This window comes from Dasypus novemcinctus, chromosome 7 (genome assembly GCF_030445035.2).
Source record: "Dasypus novemcinctus isolate mDasNov1 chromosome 7, mDasNov1.1.hap2, whole genome shotgun sequence".
In the NCBI taxonomy this organism is placed as follows: Eukaryota; Metazoa; Chordata; class Mammalia; order Cingulata; family Dasypodidae; genus Dasypus; species Dasypus novemcinctus.
The window spans coordinates 64,892,485-64,918,392 of record NC_080679.1 but is presented as its reverse complement, the minus strand read 5'-3'; the positions used below and the strand labels follow the sequence as shown (position 1 = coordinate 64,918,392).

Here is a 25,908-nt window from a genome sequence, read left to right as displayed (position 1 = left end):
AATCACTTGTGATGAATTCTATGCCTGTACCTAATATGGGATCACCTTAATTGCCAGTTTATCCTTGAAATGAGTGAATGCCCCAAGAAGAGGGTGGGGGGAGGGGGCAGGGAGGTGGTATTGCCGGGACAAATGGTAGATCTGTATCAGACATCCTTAGTACCACCAAACAGACTTCCACAGTGGCTGTACCATTCTCCATTCCCACCAACAGTGAATAAGCATAACTCTCTCTGTACATCCTCCCCAACACTTGTATTTTCTACCTTTTTAATAGTGGCCATTCTAGTAGTTGTGAAATGATAGCTCATTTTAGCTTTGATTTGAGTTTCCTTGTAATAGCAAGTGATGCTGAGCATTTTTTCATGTGTTTTTTCACCATTTGTATTTTTTCTTTAGAAAAAAATATCTATTATTCATGTCCTTTGCCCATTTTTTAATATGGTCATTTGTCTTTTTATTATTGAGTTGAAGGATCTCTATCGTGGATCTGACCCTTGTCAGATGTGTGATTTCCAAATATTTTTTCCCTTTGATTAGACTGACATTTTATTCTCTTCACAAAGTCCTTCGAGATGAGGAAGTGTTCAGTTGTGAAGAGGTCCCATTTATGTATTTCTTTTGTTGATCATACTTTGGGTGTAAGATTCAAGAAACCCCCACCTACTACACGGCCTTGTAAATGTTCCCCTATGTTATTTTCTAGGAGTTTTATGGTCCTGGGTTTTATGTTTAGGTCCTTAATCCATTTTGAGTTAGCTCTTGTAAAGGGGATGAGATAGGAGTCTTCTTTTAATTCTTTTGTATATGGATATCCAGTTCTCTCAGCACCACTTGTTGAAGTGACTGTTATGTCCCAGAAGTGGACTTAATAGGCTTACCAGAAATCAGTTGGCCATAAAGGTAAGGGTCTGTTTCTTAACTGTCAGTTCAATTTCATTGATAATAATGTCTGTCTTTATGCCAATACCATGCTGTTTTAATCACTGCAGCTTTATAATACACTTCAAGGTTGGGAAGCATGACTTTTCCAACTTTGCTTTTCTTTTTTAGGATATTTTTGGCTATTCAAGACTCTTTTCCCTTCCAAATAAATTTGGTAATTGACTTTTCCATTTCTGTAAAGTAGGCTGTTGGAATTTTGATTGGTATTGCATTGACTATAAATCAATTTGGGTAGAATTGGTATCTTCACAATGTGTAGTCTTCCATTCCCTGAACATGGAATGTCCTTCCATTTGTTAGGTTTTCTCTGATTTCTTTTTGCATTGTTTTATAGTTTTCTGAATACAGATCCTTTAAATTCCTGGTTAAATTAATTCCCAAATATTTGAGTCTTTTTGTTGCTATTGTAAATGGAAAATTTTCCCTGATTTCCTCCTCAGCTTGCTCATTGCTAGTATATTGTAATGCTCCTTATTTTTGGGTGATTTTGTATCCTGCCACTTTCCTCCTCAGCTTGCTCATTGCTAGTATATTGTAATGCTCCTTATTTTTGGGTGATTTTGTATCCTGCCACTTTGCTGAATTCATTTATTAGCTCTGATAGCTTTGTCATAGATACTTCTGGATTTTCAAAATATAGGATCAGGTTCTGCAAATAATGAGTTTTGCTTCCTCTTTTCCAATTTCGATGTCTTCTATTTCTTTTTCTTGCCAAATTGCTGTAGCTAGAACTTCTAGCACAATGTTAAATAACAGTGGTGACAGTGGGCATCCTTGTCTTGTTCCTGAGAACTTTTAACCTCTCCCCCTTGAGTACAATGTTAGCTGTGGGATTTTCAGATATGCTTTTTATTATGTTGAGGAACTTCCTTCTGTACCTATCTTTTGAAGCATTTTTGTCAAGAAAGGATGCTGGATTTTATCAAATGCCTTTTCTGTATTGAAATGACCATGTGTTTTTTTCCCTTCGATTTGTTAATGTGTTATATTACATTGATTTATTTTCTTATGTTGAACAATCCTTGCATACCAGGAATAAAATTCCCTTGGTTGTGATGTATAATTGTTTTTATGTGATGTTGAATTTGATTTGCATGTATTTTATTGAGAGTTTTTGCATCTATGTTCGTTAGAGATTGAATCAGTCGTCAAAAATTATAGACCAATCTCTTTGCTTGTGATTAGTTTGTTGAGTCCCTGTATTATTTGTAGAGTCATTGTAGGTTGTTTGTGCATTTTTAGGAATCTGTCCATTTGGCATACAGTATCTCATAATATCCTCTTTATGATCCTCTTTATTTCTGTGGGGTCAGTTATAATGTTCCCCCTTATAGTTCTGATTTTATTTATTTGCATCTTCTCACTTTTTTCTTTCTTACTAAGGGTTCGTCAGATTTATTGATATTCTCAAAGAACCAGCTTTTTGGTTTTGTTGATTTCTCTTTTTCTTTTTTTTTTTTATTCTCAGTTTCCTTTATTTCTTCTCTAATCTTTGCTATTTCTTTCTTTTTGCTTTGGGATATGGTTTGCTCTTCTTTTTCTAGTTTCTCCAGTTACTGATTTTTTTTATTTAAGCTCTTTTATAATGTACACATTAAGGCTGTAAGTTTCCCTCCCAGCACTGTCTTCACTCTATCCCATAAGTTTTTGATATTTTGTGTTCTTGTTTTCATTCATCTCAAGATATTTACTAATTTCTCTTGCAATTTCTTCTTTGACCCGCAGATAGTTTAAGAGCATGTTGATTAGTTTCCATATGTTTGCAAATTTTCCCTTCCCACCTATTATTTATTTCTGGCTTCATTCCATTTTGATGAGACACTGTGCTTTGTATAATTTCAATCTGAATTTATCAAGAGCTGTTTTGTGGCTCAATGTGTGGTCTACCCTGGAGAAAGATCCATGAGCACTTGAGAAGAAAGTATAACCTGCTTTTGGGGTGTCAGGTCCAGCTCGTTTGTCATTCTTCAAGTACTCTGTTTCCTTGGTGGTCTTCTGTCTAGGTGTTCTCTCTATTGATCTGAGTGGCATGTTGAAGTCTCCAACAATTACTGTATAGATGTCTGTTTCTCCTTTCAGTTTTGCCAGAGTTTGCCTCATATATTTTGGAGCACCCTGGTTAGGTGCATAGATATTTATGACTGTTACTTTTCCTAGTGGATTGTCTCTGTTATATAATGGTCTTCTGCATCTCTTATCACATATTTGCATTTTAAGTCTCTTTTGTCTGACATCAGTATAGCTACTCTTGCTCCTCCCACCCCCCACCCCCGCCCACAGATGGCTCCCTCATCTGTTTTTGCTCCTTGTTTTTCTCATTGCCTGCTTGTTACTTTTTTCTCATTTTCTGCTCATTGTTATTTTTTTTCTTTAGGAGGTACCAGGAACAAAACCCAGGGCCTCCCATGTGGGAGGCAGGTCCTCAGCTGCTTGAGCCACATCCATTCCTGCTCTTTTTTGGTTACTATTTGTGTGAAACATCTTTTTCTGACTTTTCACTTTCAACCTACTTTTTCCAAACATTGACTTTCAGTCTACTTGTTTTCTTGGGTCTAAGGTAAGTCTCCTACAGACAGCAAATGGATGGCTCATATTTTCTTACCCATTATGTCACCTTAAATCTTTTGATTTGGGGGTTTAATCCATTTTAAGTTCACTTTAATACTGTAAAGGCATTACTTAAGCTATTTCATTCTTTGGCTTTCATTTGTCATATCTTATTTTTGTATATCTTTTTAGGTTTTTGGTTACCCTTTCTGATAGTCTTCACTTCTACACTCTTTCACATTTCTCTCTCTTGTCTTGTCTTTTCTGGCTGCAGAATTCCCTTTGATGTTCCTTCAGAGCTAAGTTCTTGTTAATGAACTTTCTTATATTCTATTTATCTATAAATATTTTAAGCTCACTGTCACATTTGTAGGACAGTTTTGCTGGATAAAGAATTCTTGGCTGGCAGTTTTTCTCTTTCAGTACCTTAATTATATTATACCCCTGCCTTCTTGTCTCCATGGTTTCTGAAGAGAAATCCAAACTAAGCCTCATCAGACATCCCTTGTATGTGATGTTTCCCTTGTATTTGTGTTTCTGAAATGCTTTCAGAATTTTCTCTCTGTCTTTGGCTTTGGCATTCTGCATATTATATGTCTTGGGGCCGGTATATTTGGATTCATTGTAAGTGGAGTATACTTTGTTTCCTCGATATGTATAATCAGGTATTTCTTGAGAGTTGGAAAATTTTCAGCTGTTATTTCATCAAATCTTCCTTCTTCCCCTTTTTCCTTCTCATCTCCTTCTGGACTCCCAGAACACATGTTGATATATTTCGTGTTCATTCAACTCCCAGAGCCCCTGCTCAATTTTTTCCAGTCTTTTCTCTATCTGTTCTTATTTCTCTTCATTTTCAGTTGTTCTTTCCTCTATGTAGCAGATTCTTTCTTCTCTGATTTCACATCTGCTGTTGTGTACCTCTAGTATATTTTTATTCTCATTTATTGTGTCTCTCATTCCCATAAGCTCTGTTATTTTTCTATCCACGATTTCAGTTTTTTTCTTAGTGCTCATTCAGTGTCTTCTTAATGTCATTTCTCTAGCCATGTTGTCTTTCAGTTTGATTTAGGTTTGATTTAGGAGATTTGTATGAACCTCATTGATTAGCTGTTCCAAGTCCTGTGTCTCATCTGGAGCTTTCATTTGTTCCTTTGCCTGAGTCATATCTTCCTTTTTCTTTGTATGGCTTGTAATTTTTGCTGTTGTCTAGGTTTCTGATTCTAATGCTGAATTTACTCTGATGTCCAGTTTCTTTCTCTTATCTAGGGAGTTACTGTTAAGTAGCTGTGTGCTGCTGCTGTTCTTTGACTCATGGTTCAACTTGTTCTAGATATTTAGTATTGCCCCTGTTTAACTGTTCAGACCAGGGCTAAGTACCCAGTAATGGGGTACAGGCTAGTTTCCAAGGGCCTTGGAGAGGGTAGTAGTAAAGGCCCCTGTTTGCCTTTCTTGTTTATTATTTTTTCTTTTTCATGTACTTTTCTGGTCTAGCCAGCAGATGGTGCTCTTTAGCAGACCGCTCAGCTCAGACCCCAGGTGTTAGGAGGAAATGCATTCAGTGTGTAACTCCTCACAGGGTGGGTAGTATGGAAGCAATGGCCTCGGCTAAACCTCAACAAACAAACTTTTCAAAGGCTGTTCTCTATCCTTTACTGGCCATACTTTCCCTCCCTCCCTCTTCCTCTTCAGCAGCCAGCCCCTGGCAGTAGGTAGGGTACTGGAGAAGGTCAATTATCTTTAGCTCCCACCACCTCTCAGTGCAAACAGTGTCTGGAAATGTGTGAGCCCTCCAATGCATCAGAACAAGTTCACTGGCCAAAATCTTAATTTGCTGTAGACTATATCCCTCCCTCTCCCCTTTCCTTGGGTAAGGGGGCCCCTACAACCCCCTTCATGTGCAGCCACTGTTGTCCACATCCGCTGCAGCGCGCAGACTGCTATTTGCTCCATAGGTAGGGGGAAGGGTGCCCAGTGCTGCTTTTGCAGCTCTACTCATGAAAACAGCCAACTGAGACTCCTTTCTTTCGCCCCTCTCCCCTCTGGGTGGTGTTCTACCTTCCCTGGTGCCCTGAGCCCCAGAGCAGCCCTCCAGACAGTCTCCACCTGTCCCAGAGCTATTTTTTTCTGGGAGAGAAGTGATCCCTCCACCTCTCTAATCCTCCATCTTCCTGAAATTTTTCCCTTCACCCTTTAAAACTTAGCTTTCAATATATTCCCCCTGGGAAGTCTACCATAACAATAAGTACTTCCTTATGGGCAGTCTCTAGCTTTATAAGATAATTTGCCTTGTTTCAGTGTTTTTAGTAGTTGATATAGTTACTGAGCATTTACCTGTGACAGGTACAAAACTAGGAAGTTGAAGAAAGTGAACCATACATAATCACTACTTTAACATTATGTAGGGAAAACAGACACTTAAATAGGCAAATTATGTCAGACAAAAAATATCAGGAGAGGAGGGGGGCTATTAGTTATCTGTTGCTGAGTAACCAGTTCCTAAAACATAATTTAAAACAGCAAGCATTAATATAGTCATGCAGTTAGGGTCAGGAATCGGGGAATAGGTTTGTTAGGAGGTCCTGGCTTAGGTTTCCCATTGAGTTTTGCTGTCAAGGTAGGCCAGGGTTGCAGTCATCTGAAGGCTTGATTGAGACTAGAGGACCTGTTCCAAGCTCACTTGTGCAACAGGCAAAAGGCCTCATTTGACAGGGGTTGGACAGTTTTGACTGCATAATGGGGTCTAGGGGTCTAGGCTAAAGATACAGATATAGTAATCAGGCCATAGTAATAGCTGGGACGAGCATAAAGAACAACACTGTGGAATTGATTATTCTGCCTCTGAAGATGAAGGAACGTTTCAGAGAGGTCTTTGCTATTGAAACTAGTCCTCCAAGAAACAGAAGGTTGTACTAAGCAAGGGCACTCCTGGCAGAGCACACCTGTGTACAATACACAGAAAACTAAAACTCCCCCAATTCAATTCATTCTTGAGTTTCCTCTTGGCTGTTTTGAGTATAAAACTGAAATGTTTTTATGGATAAAAGGCAGAATGTAAATTTCAAATTTTCTCTTACTCATTTTCAAAGGAAAGAAGATTCTATATGATATACTTGCATTTGCCAAAGAAAGTGTTAATTCTCATGTTACCACACTGGGACCTCAGAATTTTCCTGCCAATGACAAAGAACCATGGCTTGTTGATTTTTTTGCCCCTGTAAGTTATTTTTATATCTGTCAAATTTTGGTATTATCAGGTTTTCTCTCGTGGCAAAAAAGACATTTTCTAGAAACCTTGAACTGTTAGTACTTGACTGTGTCGGTTTCTGCCAGCACATATTGCTTCTAAGTGATAACTGATACACTTGCCCTTCCAGGGATTAAAGTATATACTCATGATTTGCAAGTATAGTGTAAGTTATTTGGCATTTGCTTGTTGCAAATATGATTTTTGTTTGTTTCACTTGGCTTAGTTCTTATGAATATTTTTTTCTTTTACAGTGGTGTCCACCATGTCGCGCTTTATTGCCAGAGTTACGAAAAGCATCAAAGCACCTTTATGGTCAGCTTAAGTTTGGTACACTAGATTGTACAGTTCATGAGGGACTCTGTAACGTGGTAAGGCACAAATATAAAAATTTATTCTTAATGTTTTTTAAATATAATGAGTTTGGCAGTCTAGTATTAAAACAAAATAATACTTCCACATTTACATCTTCCATTGAGAATAGTAAATTATTTGAACAATTAAATGATAAAAATTGTAATGAGATTAAAACATGAATAGAAATTTTTGTGATTGAATATGTAGATGATCTTATTTATCAAACTTAACATATTTAGTGGCTTCATAAAAATGTTTGCATAATTTCCCAGTTATTTAAGGTTTTTCTGTCTTATTATGTTTTTTGTTTTTTTAAAGATTTATTCATTTCTCTGAGCCCCTTCCCCCCCATTGTCTGCTTTCTGTGTCCATTCGCTGTGTGTTCTTCTGCGTCCACTTGCATCATCCAGTGGCACTGGGAAACTGCGTCTCTTCCTTGCCACGTCATCTTGCTGCATCAGCTCTCCGTGTGTGCAGCGCCACTCCTGGGCGGGCTTTTGCCCTTTTCAGGCGGGGCAGCTCTCCTTGCAGGACGTACTCTTTGCGTGTGGGGCATCCCCATGAAGTGCAGCAGCCTCCCCCTACATGAAGTGAAGCATCCCCCTACGTGCAGCAGCACCGCGTGTGGGCCAGCTCACCACACGGGTCAGGAGGCCCCAGGGATCAAACCCTCAACCCCTCCATATGGCAGACGGACACTCTATCAGTCAAGCCATGTCTGCTTCCCTATTACATTTTGATATTCTATGATTTTTAGTCTTTGGCTTTCCTCATACTTCTCTGGTAAATGTAGTTAATTGAAGAAAATTAAAACAATTTACAATGCCATCTATGAAATATTCTTGGCAAGAAAAAACAAACCTAAAGCATATCAAGCCCCCTAATTTAAAAATGTATAGGAAATCCAGTGAACAGAGGAATATGATAAGTGACACCATGGACATGCAATCTGAAAATCTTAGCGTGTGGAGAACTTTACAAAACAAATGACCCAGTTAATTCGATTTATTCATTGAACAAATAAATTGAAGGCGACTAAAAGAGACTTAAAGTACATTAATAAATGCAATGTTTAGACCATTTTGGATGCAAGTTTCAAACAAACCAACTGTTAGAAAAAAAAGACCAAGAGATAATTGGGGAAATTTGCATACTAACAGATGATATTGTCGTTATATTAGGAAAGTTTTTTTATTTTAGAGATATGTATTGAAATATTTATGACCGAAATGATGGATCATCAGAATTTGCTTTAAAATCTTGAGGCAGGGGTAGAATTGACTGAGCTATGGATGAAATAAGAGTAGCTGTGACTGGATGATTATTGTAGCTGGATAATGAGCACATGGAGTTTATTGTGTTCTACTTCTACATATGTTTTATAGTTCTCATTATAAAGTAAACTTCTGGGGGGGGGGGGAAGAGAAGGAAGGGAGGGAGAAAAGAAGAGGATGGGAAAAGAAAGAAAGCAGTGCTTTTAAAAAAATATGTTAGAAGTAAACTCTATATGGTATCTTTATGGGGAGTAATTTCTTACTACAGAAAGATATCTAAAAATAGAAACTGTAAGGACTATATTAAATTTTAAAACTATTGCCAAAGGAAGAGACACTATAAAATTAAGACAGACTAAATATTTGTAGCACATAACTGAGAAGACGTTTTCTAGAATATTTAAAGAATACAAATCAGTAAAGAGAAAACACCCAATAGAAAAAAAAATAGGAAAAATTTTAGGCATTTTATAATTTACATCATCTAATAAACATGAAAAATGTTCAACTTCATCAGTCTTCAAGAAAATGTAAATTACATCATAAATCTGATACGTTCCCCACTCAAGTTAACAAAAGCTTGGAAATATGACAGTAGGAAGTTGATGGATAAATAAATTATGATATAGACATACAGTGGAATACTATAGAATATTTAAAGCTGGATCTCAGTCGTTAACCAGCATGAAATGTTAAGTGAAAAGAGCAGGATGCAGGATAGTATTCAGAGTATAATAAAATGACAAAGTTTTTAATGCTCCCAGCATTACAGTATACTGCTTAGGGATATATGTACATTTAGCAAAAGTATAAAAACATCCAGTGGATTGGAAACATACTCATTTCAGAATGGTTGTTCCCCTTAATGTAGAAGAGGAGAAGGAAGGGGTAAAAAGAGAATTCAACAGTCTGCCACTATGGAAAACAATTTCTATGTAGGTATTGGTTAGATTATTGTTATTACATTTGAAATTTCATAAAATAAGTTAAAAATATACATAAGTCAACTCACCGAAAGATATAAAATTATTATAATAAACAGTAATTATCATAATTGAATTTCTACAGTTTTCCTGCTTTTCCTCTCAACTAATTAAATATCATATAGATAATTTAGCAAAGTGTCAGGGTTTAAAACTAATCCAGGTGAATCTGATAACCATGGAGACCAGGTATAGCATTCACTAAGTGGTTGACCTTGAGCAAGTCACTTAACCTCTTGAAACCTCAGTTTCCTCATCTATAAAACAAGTTCAGATAAGCAGATGTGGCTCAAGCAATTGGACTTCCACCTACCATATGGGAGGTCCTAGGGTTCAGTTGCCAGTGTCTCCTAGAGAAGGTGAGCTGGCCCTGTGGGCAGGCACGGTGAGCTGACACAACAAAAGAGACATAAAGGGGAAATTCAAGGAAGCGGATGTGGCTCAAGTGATAAGGCCTCCACCTACCATCTGGAAGGACCTGGTTTGGATTCCTGGGGCTTCCTGGTGAAAAAAGAGAAAGCAAGCCTGTATGGTGAGCCAGGTGCCCCCGCAAGTACCCACTTGGCAAGCCAAGTTGTCCTCGTGGTGAGCCTAGTGCCCACGCAAGTGAGTCATGCAGCAAGTTGATGACACAACAACAAAAGAGACACAAAAGGGAGAGTCAAGGTGAAGCACAGCAGAGACCAGGAACTGAGGTGGCACGATTGACAGAGAACCTCTCTCCACATCAGAAGTCCCCAGGATCAAATACTGTTGAATCCTAGAGGAGAAAGGTGGGAAGAGAAGACAAAAAAAGAAAAATAGACGCAGAAGATCACACAGCAAATGGACACAGACAGCAAAAACAGCAGGGCGGAGAAGGGGAGGGGAAGGAAAAAAATAAAGTACTTTCTTTTAAGAAAAAAAAAGGAGGAAAGACAGACACAACAAATGGGGAGCTGAGGTGAGTCAGGTGATTGAGCACCTCTTCCACATGAGAGGCCCCGCTTCGGTTCTAGGTGCCTCCTAAAAAAAATGACAAGCAGACACAGCAGACAGTGACTGTAAACACAGAGGGGAGGGGAGATAAATAAATACAAAGTAAATCTTTTTTTTTTTTTTAAGTAAATTTAGTAATTTTACCTACCAGGTAGAATTGTTGTGAGGAAGAGATGAGAAACCACATGTTAAATGAATGTAATAATGCTCGACACATAGTGAGTGCTTGCATAGTAACAGCTATAATTGTTTTGTAAGTCTTCTGAATTTGAATTTGCACTTTTTTTTTCCCCCCAAAAAGTGATTGGTTTCATTGTTCTTTCTAAAATTATTTCTGAATCCTCATGAAAGAGTTCAACATAATTTGCTGGTGAGTGGCTACCAACTTTAAGGACTCAGAGTTCAATTATAGCAAATCAAAGAAAGGGATTCCCTTTATAACCTGAAAAAAATAAAAATAGAACTTTAAAAAAATGTTTCATGGAGTGGTGCCCATATTAATACTAAGAAGGAAATTATAGCATTTTGTATCATAAAGGCTATATGATTTCTAGAATAAAAAGTGACCACATTCTTAGGGCATGATTCATAATTCTTTAACTTAAAATATGATAGTATACACATTATTATTTGTTTATAGTCACTTATATCCATTATTTTTTTTAAGAAGACTCAAACTAGATATAGCCTGCTCATCACAATCTCTTCCCACCTTGGATCAGGAGAGTAAAAAGGGATCCAGCGTGTAATTACCCGTGCTCACTTCTCAGTGTTTTGATGTCTGTGGGTTTTGAGAGTCAGATACTCATCAGTACAATCACGAATCTACTTCCTCTGCTAAATTTAGCTGAGCTAAATTTTTCAGTCATCGGCAGCAATTTAGTAATAGGTTTTTTAATATGTTTTTAATTTTTGTTTTGTTTTTGTTTTTTTTTACTTAAAGACAAATGGATTATAACTTGGAGCAAATAGATAATCTTAAAAATCTTTAATTTGTGTTCTTATTCCTAACAGTATAACATTCAGGCTTATCCAACAACAGTGGTATTCAACCAGTCCAACATTCATGAATATGAAGGACATCATTCTGCTGAACAGATCTTGGAGTTCATAGAGGTATTTTAAATTTGCAGCCCATGGCTATAAATCCTTCTCTGTTCATGTATATACTTCATGTGAATATTTAATAATGGAATTTATTCTTATAACTCCAAAACATTTTCTGACAAGTTGTTTTATTTTTCTAATGTTTTACTCTTATATATTTGACAATAAACCCTGAGAATAAAGGCTATGTTTTGTTTGTTACCTAGTATAGTGCCTTGTATTTAGTAGACGTACTATTTATTAAATATATGAAATTATGCTTTCACATAAAGCCTTGTTGTCACCTTGCACGGTTTTCTCTGTAGGCCACCAAAGATAGTTTCTTTCAGGGCCCTTATAAATGACATAGGAATGAGTCCATTATATCCAGGAAATGTGTGGGTACGGGGACCCCAATGAAGGGTCTCCTCAAGCCTGGGAAACTTATGCCAAATCTGTTGTATATTAAAACAGAAGTGCCTGCATTTTTTGGCTTCCCCTTTTTTCTCTAATAGTCTTAATTGACTAAATTGGTTACAGTTGCTTTCTATGAAAGAAATGAAAAAATTCTAGCTTTTTTTTTTCCATTTAAAGGCCACTCTGTTCTAGTCATCTCTGCCTCCTGCAAAGTAATAATATTTTTGTTTTATTTTTTATTATTTTTCCAAGGAAGCTAACATCTTCATTACTATTACCTGATAACAGTAGCATGAAGTTTTGTAGGGGGGTGGTACAGTATTGCCAGTCAAAATGTCAGAAAAATTAGGATGGTAGGCTTTCCATAGTAATTAAGGGGTCATTTCCAAACCACCCATTCTTGGTTCTAGAATAGAACTATACACATCTACCCATAATCTTAAATAAAGTTGCCTTTTTCCCTGTATAAAGTGATTCTAGTTATATAGAGATAAAAGATTTCTTGATTTAAGAAAACGGATGGGCAAGAGCCAAACAAAAAATAAATTGGGGGATCATTAAAACTTTTAAAAATAGTTTGCCGATTCCTTTTAAATACCCGTAAGTATCATTTGATGTCTCAAAAACAGGAACTTTTCTAAATGACACAAACTAACAGCTTGCCAAAAATGTATGAACAGGTTTTTGTATATGTTATAATGGAAACTGTATTTTCTTTAGGACCTTATGAATCCCTCCGTGGTCTCCCTTACACCCACCACTTTCAATGAACTAGTTAAACAAAGAAAACCTGATGAAGTTTGGATGGTTGATTTCTATTCACCATGGTGCCATCCCTGTCAAGTCTTAATGCCAGAGTGGAAGAGAATGGCCCGGGTATAGTAAAATATTTTATTTTAGATTTTAATATTTGCTAAGCATGTTTATGTAATAGTTATTTTGAAACTAGGGTGAATGAACCCACAAGTAGATCATCATTTTATAATAGTTCTTATCTCACCACTTAAGTTCCAACTCTATTTCTAAGTGCCTCATATGTGAATTGTATATAATAATCTGCTTATTTTTTTCTGAGTCACCTAGCACAGTTTTGACCAAATTGCTGCCAGTGTCAATCCAAAGACCCCTTTATTTTCTGTTTAAAATTAGTCCACTCATTTACTTTTAGAGCTTAAATATATAGTTTCTTCACTATTGTGAGACTTAAAAGTCAGAAGAAAATAGCCTTAATCATTAAAACACTTGCATTTAGAAAATTTCCTACATATAGACAATGTTATAAATCAAAATATTGGAAATAGATTATGTGAATATCACAATGAGAAGTGCAATAGTTGATGTTTATTTCTAAGATAAAAAATAAAAGTAAGCATTTAAATGATTTTTAGTATTTTAGCATTTAAGTTAACTTATTTTTGTCCTCTTTTCAATTCGGATATTTAGGTGTGAATCAATTTGATACCTCTGGTGCTTTTCTGCAATGGAAAAAGTAACTCTGAAACATCATTGCAAAGACTTGCATAATTTATTTGTTTCTAACACTTGGAATTTTAGAAATACATAACTATCTCATGTAATGGATAAATGGAGTCAGTTGTTTAACCTGCAATAATTGTAGTGAGTTTTTTACTACAGAATTAGATTTCCAGTTCATTCCTGTAAAATGTCTGTTATGTGATAAGCCCTTATTCATTTTTATTTGGTTAAAATTACCAATAAATAACCATCCTGGGGGCAAATTTCTCAACTGTAAACCTCTAAAACAGTTATGGAGGTAGTTAATTTTAATCACTTCAATATATATATTTTTTTTATTTTTATAGATGTTAACTGGACTAATCAATGTGGGCAGTATAGACTGCCAGCAGTACCATTCTTTTTGTGCCCAAGAAAATGTCCGGAGATACCCTGAGATAAGATTTTTTCCCCAAAAATCACATAAAGCTTATGAATATCAGTAAGTATTCTCTTTCTGAAGACATTTATCACAACCATTTATTTTTACAGTTAACATTTTAAATTAATCCTCCACAAATAAGTATTTATTGGGAACCTGCCATGTTTAGGATAGTGTATCAGCATTTCAGACAATCAAAAGAAAGATTTGAACAGTCCCACTGTTAATGAAGCTTATAAGCTAGTAAAAACAAGCAAAAACAAACAGGGTAAGGAAAGGAAAAGCTAACATTTATTAAGTCCTAACTTCATTTCAGGTACTGTACTAGATACTTTACTCACATTATTTCCACTAGTTCTCATAGGTAACCTTGTGAAGTAGGAACTATTACCCTCATTGACTAATAAGTAACCTGTGGTTCAGAGACATGAGATAACTTCTCAAGTCATGAAGATATTAAGGTTTGAAGCTGGGGTTTGAACTCAAGTCTTTCTCAGTGTCCATGCTCCTATAATATCACATGGTATTTCAGGTACAAAACGCAAATGCAAGGCAAAATATAATAAATGTTATTAAAGAAGAAAAAATGAGTCATGGATTTCAAAGGAGGAAAGGATCACAATTATTTGAAAAAAAAATTTGAAAGGCTGCATTTATGAGGTGGCTTTTGACATGGGTCTTTAAAAATGAGTAGGAATTTGGCAGATGGTAATAACTTGAGTAAAGGTTCAGAAACAAAAGCCTCAAACATTTGAGTTTTGCAGTTCCCATAGATCTGTAGCAGATGTCTAGCTGACAACTAGAGAATAAGGTCTAGACCTCAAAAAGACATCACAACCAAAGAAAATTTGGGAAGCCGTATAATTAGTTGTAGGAGATATATCTGAGATAGGTGCTATATGAAGTTAGTCAACTAAACTTACTTTTTAAATTACTAAGATAGTTTTCTTAACATTTCAAATGATAGAAAATACCATTTACAACATTTCTGTTTTCATTCTTTCAGTAGTTACAATGGTTGGAATAGGGATGCATATTCCCTAAGAATCTGGGCTCTAGGGTGAGTATAATATATATCATTGTATAAAATACATACAAAGTTATTTACCTTTTTTTTTATGTCTAAGGCATTTTTAATTACTTAGTAAAGAATTATAATTTACTAAGATAGTCATGTGCTTTTTTACATTATCATTCTTTGAAGTAATTTTTACCTTAAAAAGTTTTACACTATTAAATTTTGATGTTTCCTTTTTTGTATAATAAAATATGATTTTGATCCCTTACCACAGATTTTTACCTCAAGTGTCCATAGATCTAACACCTCAGACTTTCAGTGAAAAAGTTTTGCAAGGGAAAAATCATTGGGTGGTTGATTTCTATGCTCCTTGGTGTGGACCTTGCCAAAATTTTGCTCCAGAGTTTGAGCTCTTGGCTAGGGTAAGTCTTGTCTATCTTGTTAATAACTAAGTTGTAGTCATGTACATGGTTTAATAATTAGATAAAGTATTATAAATACAGTTCTTTTTCTTCTTAAAGTTCCTCTGAATTTTAAAAACCATATTCCATTTCTGTGACTTTAATCTTTGCAGATTTTTTTTTCTTTATTAAAGCTTTTTTAAGTATCATCTTCTCTGTCTTCATTGATGACATTGTCATTTACCTAGACATAAAAGCCAGAAACGACATTCTTCCTCCCTTGTCCCCTATTTCTTCCACCACCACCAATACTCTGCTGCCCTCCAGGCAATCACTAGATCCTATCAGTTCTGTGTCCTAAATGTCTTTCAAATCTATCTTCTCTCCATTGCTACTGCTGGCCTCTGTCCAAGCCTTCATGGTCTTTCTAAAGTATTATCTCCTCTGGCTTCCTATTAACCAAGTTTTTTCTTGACATTAGTCTTGACTTCAAATGTCTGGGCTGACCCTTCCTCATCAGCTCTATCTCCATCTCCCACCTCACATCTTATTCTCCATGTCCACCAGAGTACTCCGGCTTCTGTGAACATGACACTCTAATTCTCGCTGTGTGTGGGCTGCACCCTCTCTCTGCTCTTTGCTTACTCTGATCATCTGGATTTTTTTCTCTCTCTTCCTTCTACAAAACCCAGTTCAGATGGCGTTTCTTCTGCATTTTCTGTCCTTTTCAGTTAATCAGAGCCACCTTGATATCTTATACTCCAGTCACCTTGATATCTTATACTCTTATACTTACACATGTTATTCATTTACATCTCTGACTATGAGCTTCTTGAAGGCAAGATCCCATATCTTATCTTTATATCTTCAGTGCCTAACTCAATAAATATTTGTAAAATTAAGCTGAAATTTAACTTTACAATTAAATTATGCTTTCTGTTTTAACAGTCCTGTTCATGACCTAATGCAGATCCATAGCCTCCTTACAAGGAACTCTTGCCATTGACTGTATGAAATAGTCGTTAGAAGGAGTAAATCGGCACCAGTGCTATTAGGCCAAAACAAAAGCTGAGCATCCCAAGCCATGGGAATTTTTTTTTTTACCAGAATTTATTGCTCTTAAAAGCAATAAAAGGTTATTTTAGTTTGGAATTTATCCTTCAATTAAGAAATTATTTCTGTTTTTCATATATTCTTTTTCCTTACACTTTTTCTCCAGTAATTCTAACAGAATATATTATTCCCTCATCCATGATATACTGAAAACTTAGCTTGGTTAGCAAGTCTATCTTGGATATTACAGAAAATACAATAAACATGAGAAAGATCATTTGTTCAACAAATCCTAAGAACCAAGTGAAAAGCGTATGCTAGGTATTAGGGCTACATACAAAAAGGTGCATGTCCTCAAGAAAATGTTAATCTAGTAGAAAGATAAAAATGTAAATAAATATATACAGTGCAACAGGATAATTAATTGCTTTGGTGAAATAGAGTGAAGCAGAGGCATGGAAAGAAGAATATCTCAAATGCTGGGTAAAGACAAAAGGCTTCACAAATTAGTTTTTAAGACAGTTTGTAAAATGACTAGGAGTTTGGCAGTTGAAAGTGTTGGCTAGAGAGCACTCCAAGCAGAGAAGACAGTATTTACAAAGAGAGACTGGAGGGAGGAATGCACATTCCGAGATCTCTCCTGTTAGGCCAGTGTTACCAAAGTGTAAGTTCAGAAGAGAAATAACAAAAGCTGATGCTCACTGGATAGGCAGGAAGCAGAAGGCTGGGTCTTTTGTTCACACACTTTATTCACACTGCATACTCTACCATGGTGATCCTACAGTTCAACATGTACTCTGTGTAAGCATTTGAAGAGGACTTTTGAGTATGACAGTATCCATTTTACATTTAGAAAGATCACATTGGGTAGATTGAACATGGGCCAGCAGGGCCAGAGAAAGATACCTTAGAGCACCAAAAACAGTATAATGCCTTCCCATAAGTAATTGAAAATACAAATTAACTAATACAGAAACATTTTAGAAATGACAACTTATTAAAATAACATTTCTCGTTTCTCTGACCTTCAGTTTGATTGTGGTTTGTTTGTGTATGTGTTTGCATGCTTGTGCACACAGCTCTGCTGGTGCCCCAGCACAAATTAATCTGCCTAATGAACATCCCAACCTTGGGGACAAAACTAGAGACAGCAAAGATATTTTAACTCTTCCAAAGTGAAAGATAACCTGAAGCAGGATCAGGGCAGTGGTGTTTAAAAGGAAACAAATTTAAGAGGTGTAAGAATAAATTAGGATTTGTTGCATGGTTGATTATGAAGCTAAGGGAGAGACTAAAGTGATCCTACTTTCTGGCTTGAACAAAATGAATGGTAGGACAAAAGGAAAACCAGGTGACATGAAAAATTTCATTTTAGTTTAGATATGTTGTATGTAAGGTTCTTATGAGGCATCCAGCTGAAGCAGACCAGTACATAGTTGATGTGAAATCAAGGGGAAAGGCTGGGGCTCATCAGTAGATTGGTATATAAAATCTCCCCAGGAAAGTGTTCACAGTATAGAATTACTGACCAAAAGCCGAATTCTAATTGAATATTGTAATTTGAGGGGCAGGTAAATAAGGAGAACCACATGTTGGAAAATGAAGAGCAGCGCTAGAGGGGTGGAAATGCCAAGAAAGAAAATGGAAAAAAAGGAGTGATCAGTAATGTCAGGTGCCCATTAAGGAGATTGAAAAGTGTCTCTTCAGTTTGGTCAAATGGAGTCAATGGAGAACTTAGAGCAGTTTAAGAGGAGCACTAACAACAGAAGCAAGTAAACAATGTGCAGAGAGATAGAGAAGAAAAGAAAGAAAAGCAAGAGTGGTAGCCAGAGAAACCAATGAAGTCAAGAAAGTGATACCTTTTCTGTCATATGTATGTATGTAGGTGTGTATGAGGAGAGAGCAAGAGAGATGATGGGCAGGGACTGCGGCATGTAGGTGGCGTATTCCGCTTTCCACAAGACAAAGAATGCTCCCCTCCGCGTGTCAGAGGAGAGAAAAGAGGAAGAACGAGGGCAGAAACAGGACGTTGTGGGTGTGATGCACTAAAGGTTTGGGTAGCAGGAGGACATGAAGCTTCTCGGTTTCCTTGATAAGGCAGAGGAGAGTGTATTTGCTATTGGAGAGGAGGTGCTGGGTGCATAGGAGGCTTAAGGAGCCAGGAAGAATTTGGAAGCTATCTTGTTTGAAAACTAAGTTTTTAAATAACTAATCCTTCGATTTATAAATTGTTTGAAATTTTCAGTATGTTATTGTGATTGCCAGAATAGTTTCAAAGAGAAAATGACCAACTGTATTTTTCTGTTTTCAGATGATTAAAGGAAAAGTGAAAGCTGGGAAAGTAGACTGTCAGGCTTATGCCCAGACATGCCAAAAAGCTGGTATTAGAGCATATCCAACTGTTAAATTTTATCCCTATGAAAGAGCAAAGGTACGTACAGACTTTCTTCTGTGTTCCTTCCCTTTAGGAGGCCAAACTCAAAAGGAGATTTGTTTTCAGTACAAATAATGACATTTTCTCATTTTTTTCTCCCTTTATCATTTTTGACATTGTTGCATATTACCGAAACAAGCTTCCATTTATTTACATATGTACCAAGTGATTTTTAAATGGATAAATTATATGATGATCTTAGTTGTTTTAAAAGTTTTATTCATGAACTAGAAAGAGACATACCAAAATATTAATACTGGTTTTCTCTGAATTGTAGTATTCAAGGTAATTTATTTTCTATGAAGTTTTATATTTCCTTCTTTTCATAGAATTAATATGCATTGCTTTTATCATTTTTTTCCATTAAGGGAAAAACCTGTAAGAGTATATTATCATAATTCTTTTGAAATACCATCTCTACCACTTTCCCTAAAAAAAAGGGGGGGTGAGGGAAGCAATTTACTACTTCTTTCAACCCAGTAAAAAACATCACTTTGCTTGGTTGATTGAACATTTGGCTTGATGGTAGTTGTTCTATTATTTTTTTATTAAGTTTCTGTGAGAAAAAAATTGTTCTCTTACATCTGGTCACTTCCCTCCCAGAACTTTGTCATTTTCTATCAGAGCCTCCTTCCCAGTTAACCTCATTCTAGTGAAAGATGTTTTCTTGACCATCTAAAATTTCATCTCTCATCAATTATTATTCCCTACTCGCTAATAAATTGGAAAACCAAAAAGTGAAGTGGAAATTTTTTTGTACGCCTGTCTCATTTCCTTAGATAATGAGTGTGATGATCTATTAAATACATCTAATTATTGGTATACTGGCATTTAGAGCTTCAGAGTTACTCCTTATAAACACCTTTAGTCTTTTTTTTTTTTAATATTTATTTATTTTTAAGATTTATTTATTTATTTAAATCCCCCCCCCCCCCCCGGTTGTCTGTTCTCTGTGTCTATTTGCTGCGTCTTGTTTCTTTATCCGCTTCTGTTGTCAGCAGCAGCACGGGAAGAGTGTGCGCGGCGCCATTCCTGGGCAGGCTGCACTTTCTTTCGCGCTGGGCGGCTCTCCTCACGGGAGCACTCCTTGCTCGTGGGGCTCGCCTACGCAGGGGACACCCCTGCGTGGCAGGGCACTCCTTGCGCGCATCAGCACTGCGCATGGGCCAGCTCCACACGGGTCAAGGAGGCCCGGGGTTTGAACTGCGGACCTCCCATGTGGTAGACAGACGCCCTAACCACTGGGCCAAGTCCGTTTCCCCCACCTTTAGTCTTAAGACAGCACACTAGAAAAATGAAAATTACAGAAATCTGATGTTTAGCCCCAGTTATGTGATCCTGTGAAGGAAAGGGGTTAGTTTATATCATCCCTTAGAATTCTCCAAAATTAGTATTTCATGAAGCAAATGTAGTAAATAATTGCTTGGTGAGTTTGTGGATTGGGGGTAGGGGCAGGGTAGGATGATATGACCAGGTGTGAATGTGGGTAACTGTGAAGGTGGGTATGGTTGAGCCTATTTACCTAGCCCCCTTCATACAGATGAGCCCTCTGGCTTACCAAGAAGCTTAGAACCAAAGTATCTGAACTTTATCTCAGTTTAGATACTTTGTCTCTAAGTTTCTTCATAACTCAGCCCATCACCATTCACAAACTTATCAGCCTCTGTATTCATCCTTTCTCCTTTATTCAGGTGCTATGATAGCCTCTTCTGCAGGAAGGAGGGGGGGTGATTTTGAAACGGTAGGGATTGGGGTGATAAATAAGTTTTTAAAATAAAAATAAGCCATCATCCAAGAGCGAGATGTTAATCCTTCATGTGAGGAAGAATGAAGTTGAGATCACAAATGCAAATTCTTACAGGAGGGAAAACACTCACTCACATGATTGTTGCTTGCCTGTTGTAATAGGGAATGGTAGATGTGGTATCTTGGAGAACTCGTCCCCTCCACAAACCATAGGGAAATACAGACCCTTGCCACAAGTTCTTCCTTCAAGAGAAAAACCAGGAAGAACCCCGGGCTTTGATATGAAATCTAACTTTTAATGTTGGCAACGAATTCAACTTTTTAAAAGACTGAAGGCAAACAATTTGTCTATAGTCCGTATTCAGCTATAAAGTATTCCTGCCTTAATCGATGTTAATAATTTATCTAAATCTTTAAATAGATTAGTTTATTTCATCTTATTTAATTACTTTAATCCTTTCTCTAATGTGTATATAAATATTCCCATAAGGAGATGTCAGAGGTAAGCAAAATATAATCTCTAATATATTTTTACTCTGCACAACACAATGTGGAATAACTTTTATGGCAGGTACACTAATAAGCGTATAGTAAACCAGTATTCTTTTGCTCAGTTACCTTTGCCTCAGGAAAGCGAGCTTTACACCTGGAGGCAGGTAATGCTCTTCTCTCCACGATAGGCAAAGAGCTCAGAAGGAAGAAACTGATCTGTACAGGTCAATGTAGTAAACACTTAGTGAAGGGGAATTTGAGAACTTGCTGTTATTAGCCTTAGGAACATTATTTGTACATTACAAAATCAGTTAGCATTAGTGTGTACTTTAAGTCTTAGTATCTTAGCTTTTATATTAAGAAATATTTATTAGTGGCTTAGATTATGGAATAAAAGGGTTCTTTGGTTTGGCCATAATTATATTTTGGAGCCACTGACAATATGCTTTTTTTCAATAAGTAAACTAGGCTTCTAATTCAGATGTTACTCTCTGTGATCACTAATACAAAAGCATTTCTCTTTCAGTCAGTATATTTGCTAACTCATGATCTTCATCTTCCCAAGTGAAAAACTTCAGACATTTCATATTAGAGCTGTGATAAACTAAACAAGAATTTGCCTTGTATTCATGTGTTCTGATAAAATATTTTCAGATAATTGCAGATATTTCAGTATATACTCTTTGAGGAAGAATATCAGATTAAAGCCTGATATTATTTGTGCTGTATTATAAGATAAAGCTAAATAAGCAAATTAGGTGATGAATTTCAGAAATACAGAATTGCCAGCCATTTAGATTTTTTCAGTGAACTTCTGTAGTTTGTCAAGAGCTTGTCTATTAGTTATCTTAAGGACAGCCACAGGGATTCAGGAGCTTATACCAAAATCTGAACTTTTGTTCCTTTGGAATCAACAGTTCCACTTCCCAATTCTCAGAACTGAGAAATAAATGAAGAAATATAAGGGTCTTACTCAGTAGAATGATGTTAGGGAAATACCGGTATAATGAATAAGCAGTAACAGATTAACCAGCACATAGGGAGAGCTGTTTCGCTTGAAAAGCTTATGTTACCATGGATCCTGAGGAATCCACCGGACAAGGTTAAGACCCAAAACGTCTCTGTCCCAACTGTCTAAGCCAGACAGAAAGGCAAAAGCAGAATAATGAGTGGAATAAACTGACTGTTGGGAGTCAGAAGTAAAAACCAGGCAAACTGTTACATGCAAAAACAAAATTTATCATAGTTTGTGGGTTGGGGTTCACAGCAACCAGACATGAGGAAATAGGTGGTTCCAGATCCAGAATAAGGGTATATTGATCTGCTCCCTGCCCTCCTTTTCAGCCACCTTCCTGCTGTGGCAGATAAGAACCAGGAGTTAAACATTGCTTTCAAGTGTGGTGGTTAGTCAAGGTTTAGTCAGTGCCATTGATTGTTTTAAATTAGAATTATTTCAGTCGTCTGGAGACTTTTCTTAAATTAATGTTTAGGCATTCTGAGTTAGAAATCTGTTTTCCCCAAGGAATTATTTTCCATTTTGCATGGCACTATTATCAGTATTTCAGGTATATTATGGGTTAACTATGTTTTTATGGCATTCCTTCCTTGAAGAAATTTAAATTTTAAACTCAAACTTTTGAAATCAAAGGAACATTTAAGCATATGTAATAAGTTTTATATGGAAATGTCATGTTTTTATTAAGTACTTAACAAGATAACGTTTTTAATTTTAGAGAAATATTTGGGGAGAGCAAATAGATGTCAGAGATGCAAAAGATATTGCTACCTTAATATATAAAAAGTTGGAAACTCTACAAAATGAAGGAAAAAGAAATAAGGTAAGGAGTAAACCTTTAGTTCACTTTAGCAAAAGTTATCAAAATTTATTATTGCTGTTTATTACATGTATTAAATAGGTGAAATACAACTTGGATATTTCTACTTTGGAAAATGTGATAATCAATATGTGGCCTTTTAGACACTGGAATGCTTAGAAGTTTGGACAAGTAAAGCCATTTAACAAAAAGTAGTGACTATGGCCACAGACTAAATTATGCATTTGAATTCATAGAAATAAGCATATTCAAGCCTCACAGTTGTTGTTGTTTTTTTTTTTTAATTTTTTTTTATTGAGGTACCAGGGCCGGATATTGAACCCAGGACCTTGTATGTGGGAAGCTGGCGCTCAACCACTGAGCCACATTGGCTCCCCTGAGTTAGTTTTTCTGTCTGTTTGGTCTGTTTGGTTTTTTTTTGTTTTTAGGAGGCACTGGGGATTGAACCGGGGACCTCCCATGTGGGAAAACCAGGTGGTTTAGCTGCCACATCCACTCCCTGAGCCTTATAACATTTTGAGTAGAAAATATTATTTTTGTCTGTACTATTTTACTTTGTTTTTAACTTTATAAACTTATACTTTTTCCTTTCTCTTAAACACCTTTATATTACAGGATGAACTTTGATACTGAGATGAAGGAAAATTGAAAGAAAAATTCTAACGAATGACATCAGAAGGCACTTTTTTAGAATGTTACTACATGATAGGAATAAAAGAACATAATCTTGGACTGGAATTGTGCCACCTGAATTCTGTACAACATAAATCAGGTCTGCAAACTTTTTCTGTAAAGGCCAGATTGTAAATATTTTAGGCTTTGCAGACCATATATTGTCTGTCACATTTTTTTTTTAAGAATCCATTTAAAAATTGTAAAAATTATTATTAGCTTGAGAGACCACAGGCCAAATTCAGTCCAACAGTTGTGAATTACTGACCCTTGTATATGATATTTAAGGTGGTGGCTTAAACGTTTAAGCCCGCTCTGCTGTAACTACATATATGTCTAAGATATTCAAAGTAATTTTTTTACTTAAAGTTTTATAGCTAGCTGAAAAAGGGATAAGTTGGTTTCTCTTCACCTGTTTTTCTAAAAAATTCTATCTCTGCCCATATATTTCATTTGAAAAAGTGTAAAATAATAAACAGATAACCTATTTTCATGCTGTATAATTAATATTATGAGAGTCTTCATTTTTCCTTTAATTTTTCACAATTGAGAATAACTTTTTGCTACAATAAGTGCACAAATCCTGTAGATTATTACAGCATCCAGAAAAACCTGAAGGAAAAAATTGTAGCAATTAACTGAACATTGTAGAGTATCCCAAATGTATCAACTATCAGTTCTATATTTTAAAGATACTTATGTTCATTTATTTTATGAAATTGCCTTCATAAAAATTTTCCATAATTTATTTTTTAGGATCTTTCTAATATTTATGTATTTACCTTCTGGTCTTTCTGTTTTGATCTGTATCCTTTATTTACATTTGCCTTTTTCTTTAATTCTGATTTTTCACTCTTCTCTAATCTTTTCACTATTCACATAGGAAACATCATTTTGCCAGTTTGTTTCCCTAGAGCTTATGATGATACTGTGGTTATTCCAATAATTAGTTTATTATCAGAGACTGCCTTTTTCAGATAAATGTTGCAATATTTTAATAAGAAAGTCAAGTATAAGTTAGTGATGAGGTCTTTTCATTTCTTGTTAGGAATCAAAGAATCAAATTTTTCTTTCACATTTTAACAAAGTATGGTAACTTGTTTAATTGTAATTCAGGATATATGGGATGGGTAGAAATCCCAGTTAATCAAAAGTAATCAGTGAAAAAAAAATTACTTTTTCCAAAAATCTATTACAAATATGCTTTGTGTTTGGAAGAGTTTTATTTTATAGCTGCAATCCATACAAATAGTAATAGACTCTGTTCATTTTCAACCATAATCCTGTGCTTCATAATCTTTTCCATATTTTTTCCAAATGTGTACTTTTAACTTCATATCTTGGATTCTACTTTATACATATGAGCACATATAAAAGAGTCACTACCTAACACCAAGTTTTTGAATTATGCTCAGTCTATATAGCAAGTACCTTTCATCTATTAAACTGATCTAGAAATTTTTCAAGTTTGACTTTTTTTCTATAAGAATTCAAAATGGAATGCCTAAAGAAGTCTTACTCGGTAATTATTTACTGATTTAGTGTGCCATTTACGTGCATACCCCTGTGCTAGGCACTGGGGAGTGTGCAAAAAAGAAGCTAGGGCTTGTCCCTCTCTCCCAAATATCTGTAATTCATAGTTCTGACATTGATTTCCCAAGTAAGTTTACAGTTTCTTAAATACAGGGAATACATTTATAGGCAGTAGTTTATTAATTGGGAAAACATGTTAAGCAGTAAAGAAAATAGTAAATATGAACCCTGTAACTGGTAACTTGGCCTAAGTTAGATCCTTATGGAATCGGCTTTAAAACCTGGTCACCTGGAAGTCATAATTAGCATGTATGAAATAAATAACATCTGTCAAAGAGTTTGTCTTATGCAGTCATGTCAGTGTTGCTGGGTATTTCAAAAACAGCTTGCAGGATTAGAGGTTTTAACAGCCATTATTGGTGCAATAGAGAGCTCTGATGAGTGCCAGGTGAAATGTACCTTTTCTCTTAGTAGCACAGTTTTCCTGACATCTGGCCTTAAGTAACATGGCATCAATTATAGCAGACCGGAAGGCATTCTATCAGGCAGCTAGCCTTGAAAGTTAGATACATTTGAGTATATAGCTACGTAAAGACTATTTGGAGTTCGTGGGGTTTGGGGGCATTACATGAATGATGTTTCCTATTCCAGTTTCCCAGATTTTATTTAGGTTTTCATATGCTTTTTATTTTCAAGTCTATGATTAAGATAAAAATAAAATGATGTGGTTGTCATGTAATAACTTTAATAGTTTTAAAGTTTCATTTGTTAAAATTTGTTCTTCATTTTCTCACAGTAAAACTTGGAAGTTTCTTGTAAGTATAGATATTTTTAAAAACCTACAGTGTTTATCATGAGATACATTTACAAAGATACTTAGTATAAGAAAGTTAATAAGGGTCTAGTATTTTGAAGCCTTTTTAACAATTTTTGTGTAATAATCTAGTGTTAGTTTTTAAGTGTACCAAGAAAACCAGATGAGTGTCTTGAATTAGG

At 35.8% G+C, this 25,908-nt stretch overlaps 1 protein-coding gene across 1 annotated transcript in view; it reads left to right on the top strand.

Annotated features, from left to right (window-relative positions):
• DNAJC10 (DnaJ heat shock protein family (Hsp40) member C10) overlaps positions 1-25,660 on the top strand; it is a 61,451-nt gene extending 35,791 nt beyond the window's left edge. Inside the window, exons 14-23 of the mRNA XM_004476886.5 lie at positions 6,579-6,706; positions 6,991-7,107; positions 11,343-11,444; positions 12,552-12,707; positions 13,655-13,788; positions 14,735-14,788; positions 15,021-15,168; positions 18,512-18,631; positions 22,606-22,710; positions 23,323-25,660. Coding sequence (XP_004476943.2) covers positions 6,579-6,706; positions 6,991-7,107; positions 11,343-11,444; positions 12,552-12,707; positions 13,655-13,788; positions 14,735-14,788; positions 15,021-15,168; positions 18,512-18,631; positions 22,606-22,710; positions 23,323-23,334 — 1,076 coding nt within the window. The 3' untranslated portion in view covers positions 23,335-25,660. The remainder of the gene's footprint in view (positions 1-6,578; positions 6,707-6,990; positions 7,108-11,342; positions 11,445-12,551; positions 12,708-13,654; positions 13,789-14,734; positions 14,789-15,020; positions 15,169-18,511; positions 18,632-22,605; positions 22,711-23,322) is intronic.
• The last annotated feature ends 248 nt before the right edge of the window (positions 25,661-25,908 follow it).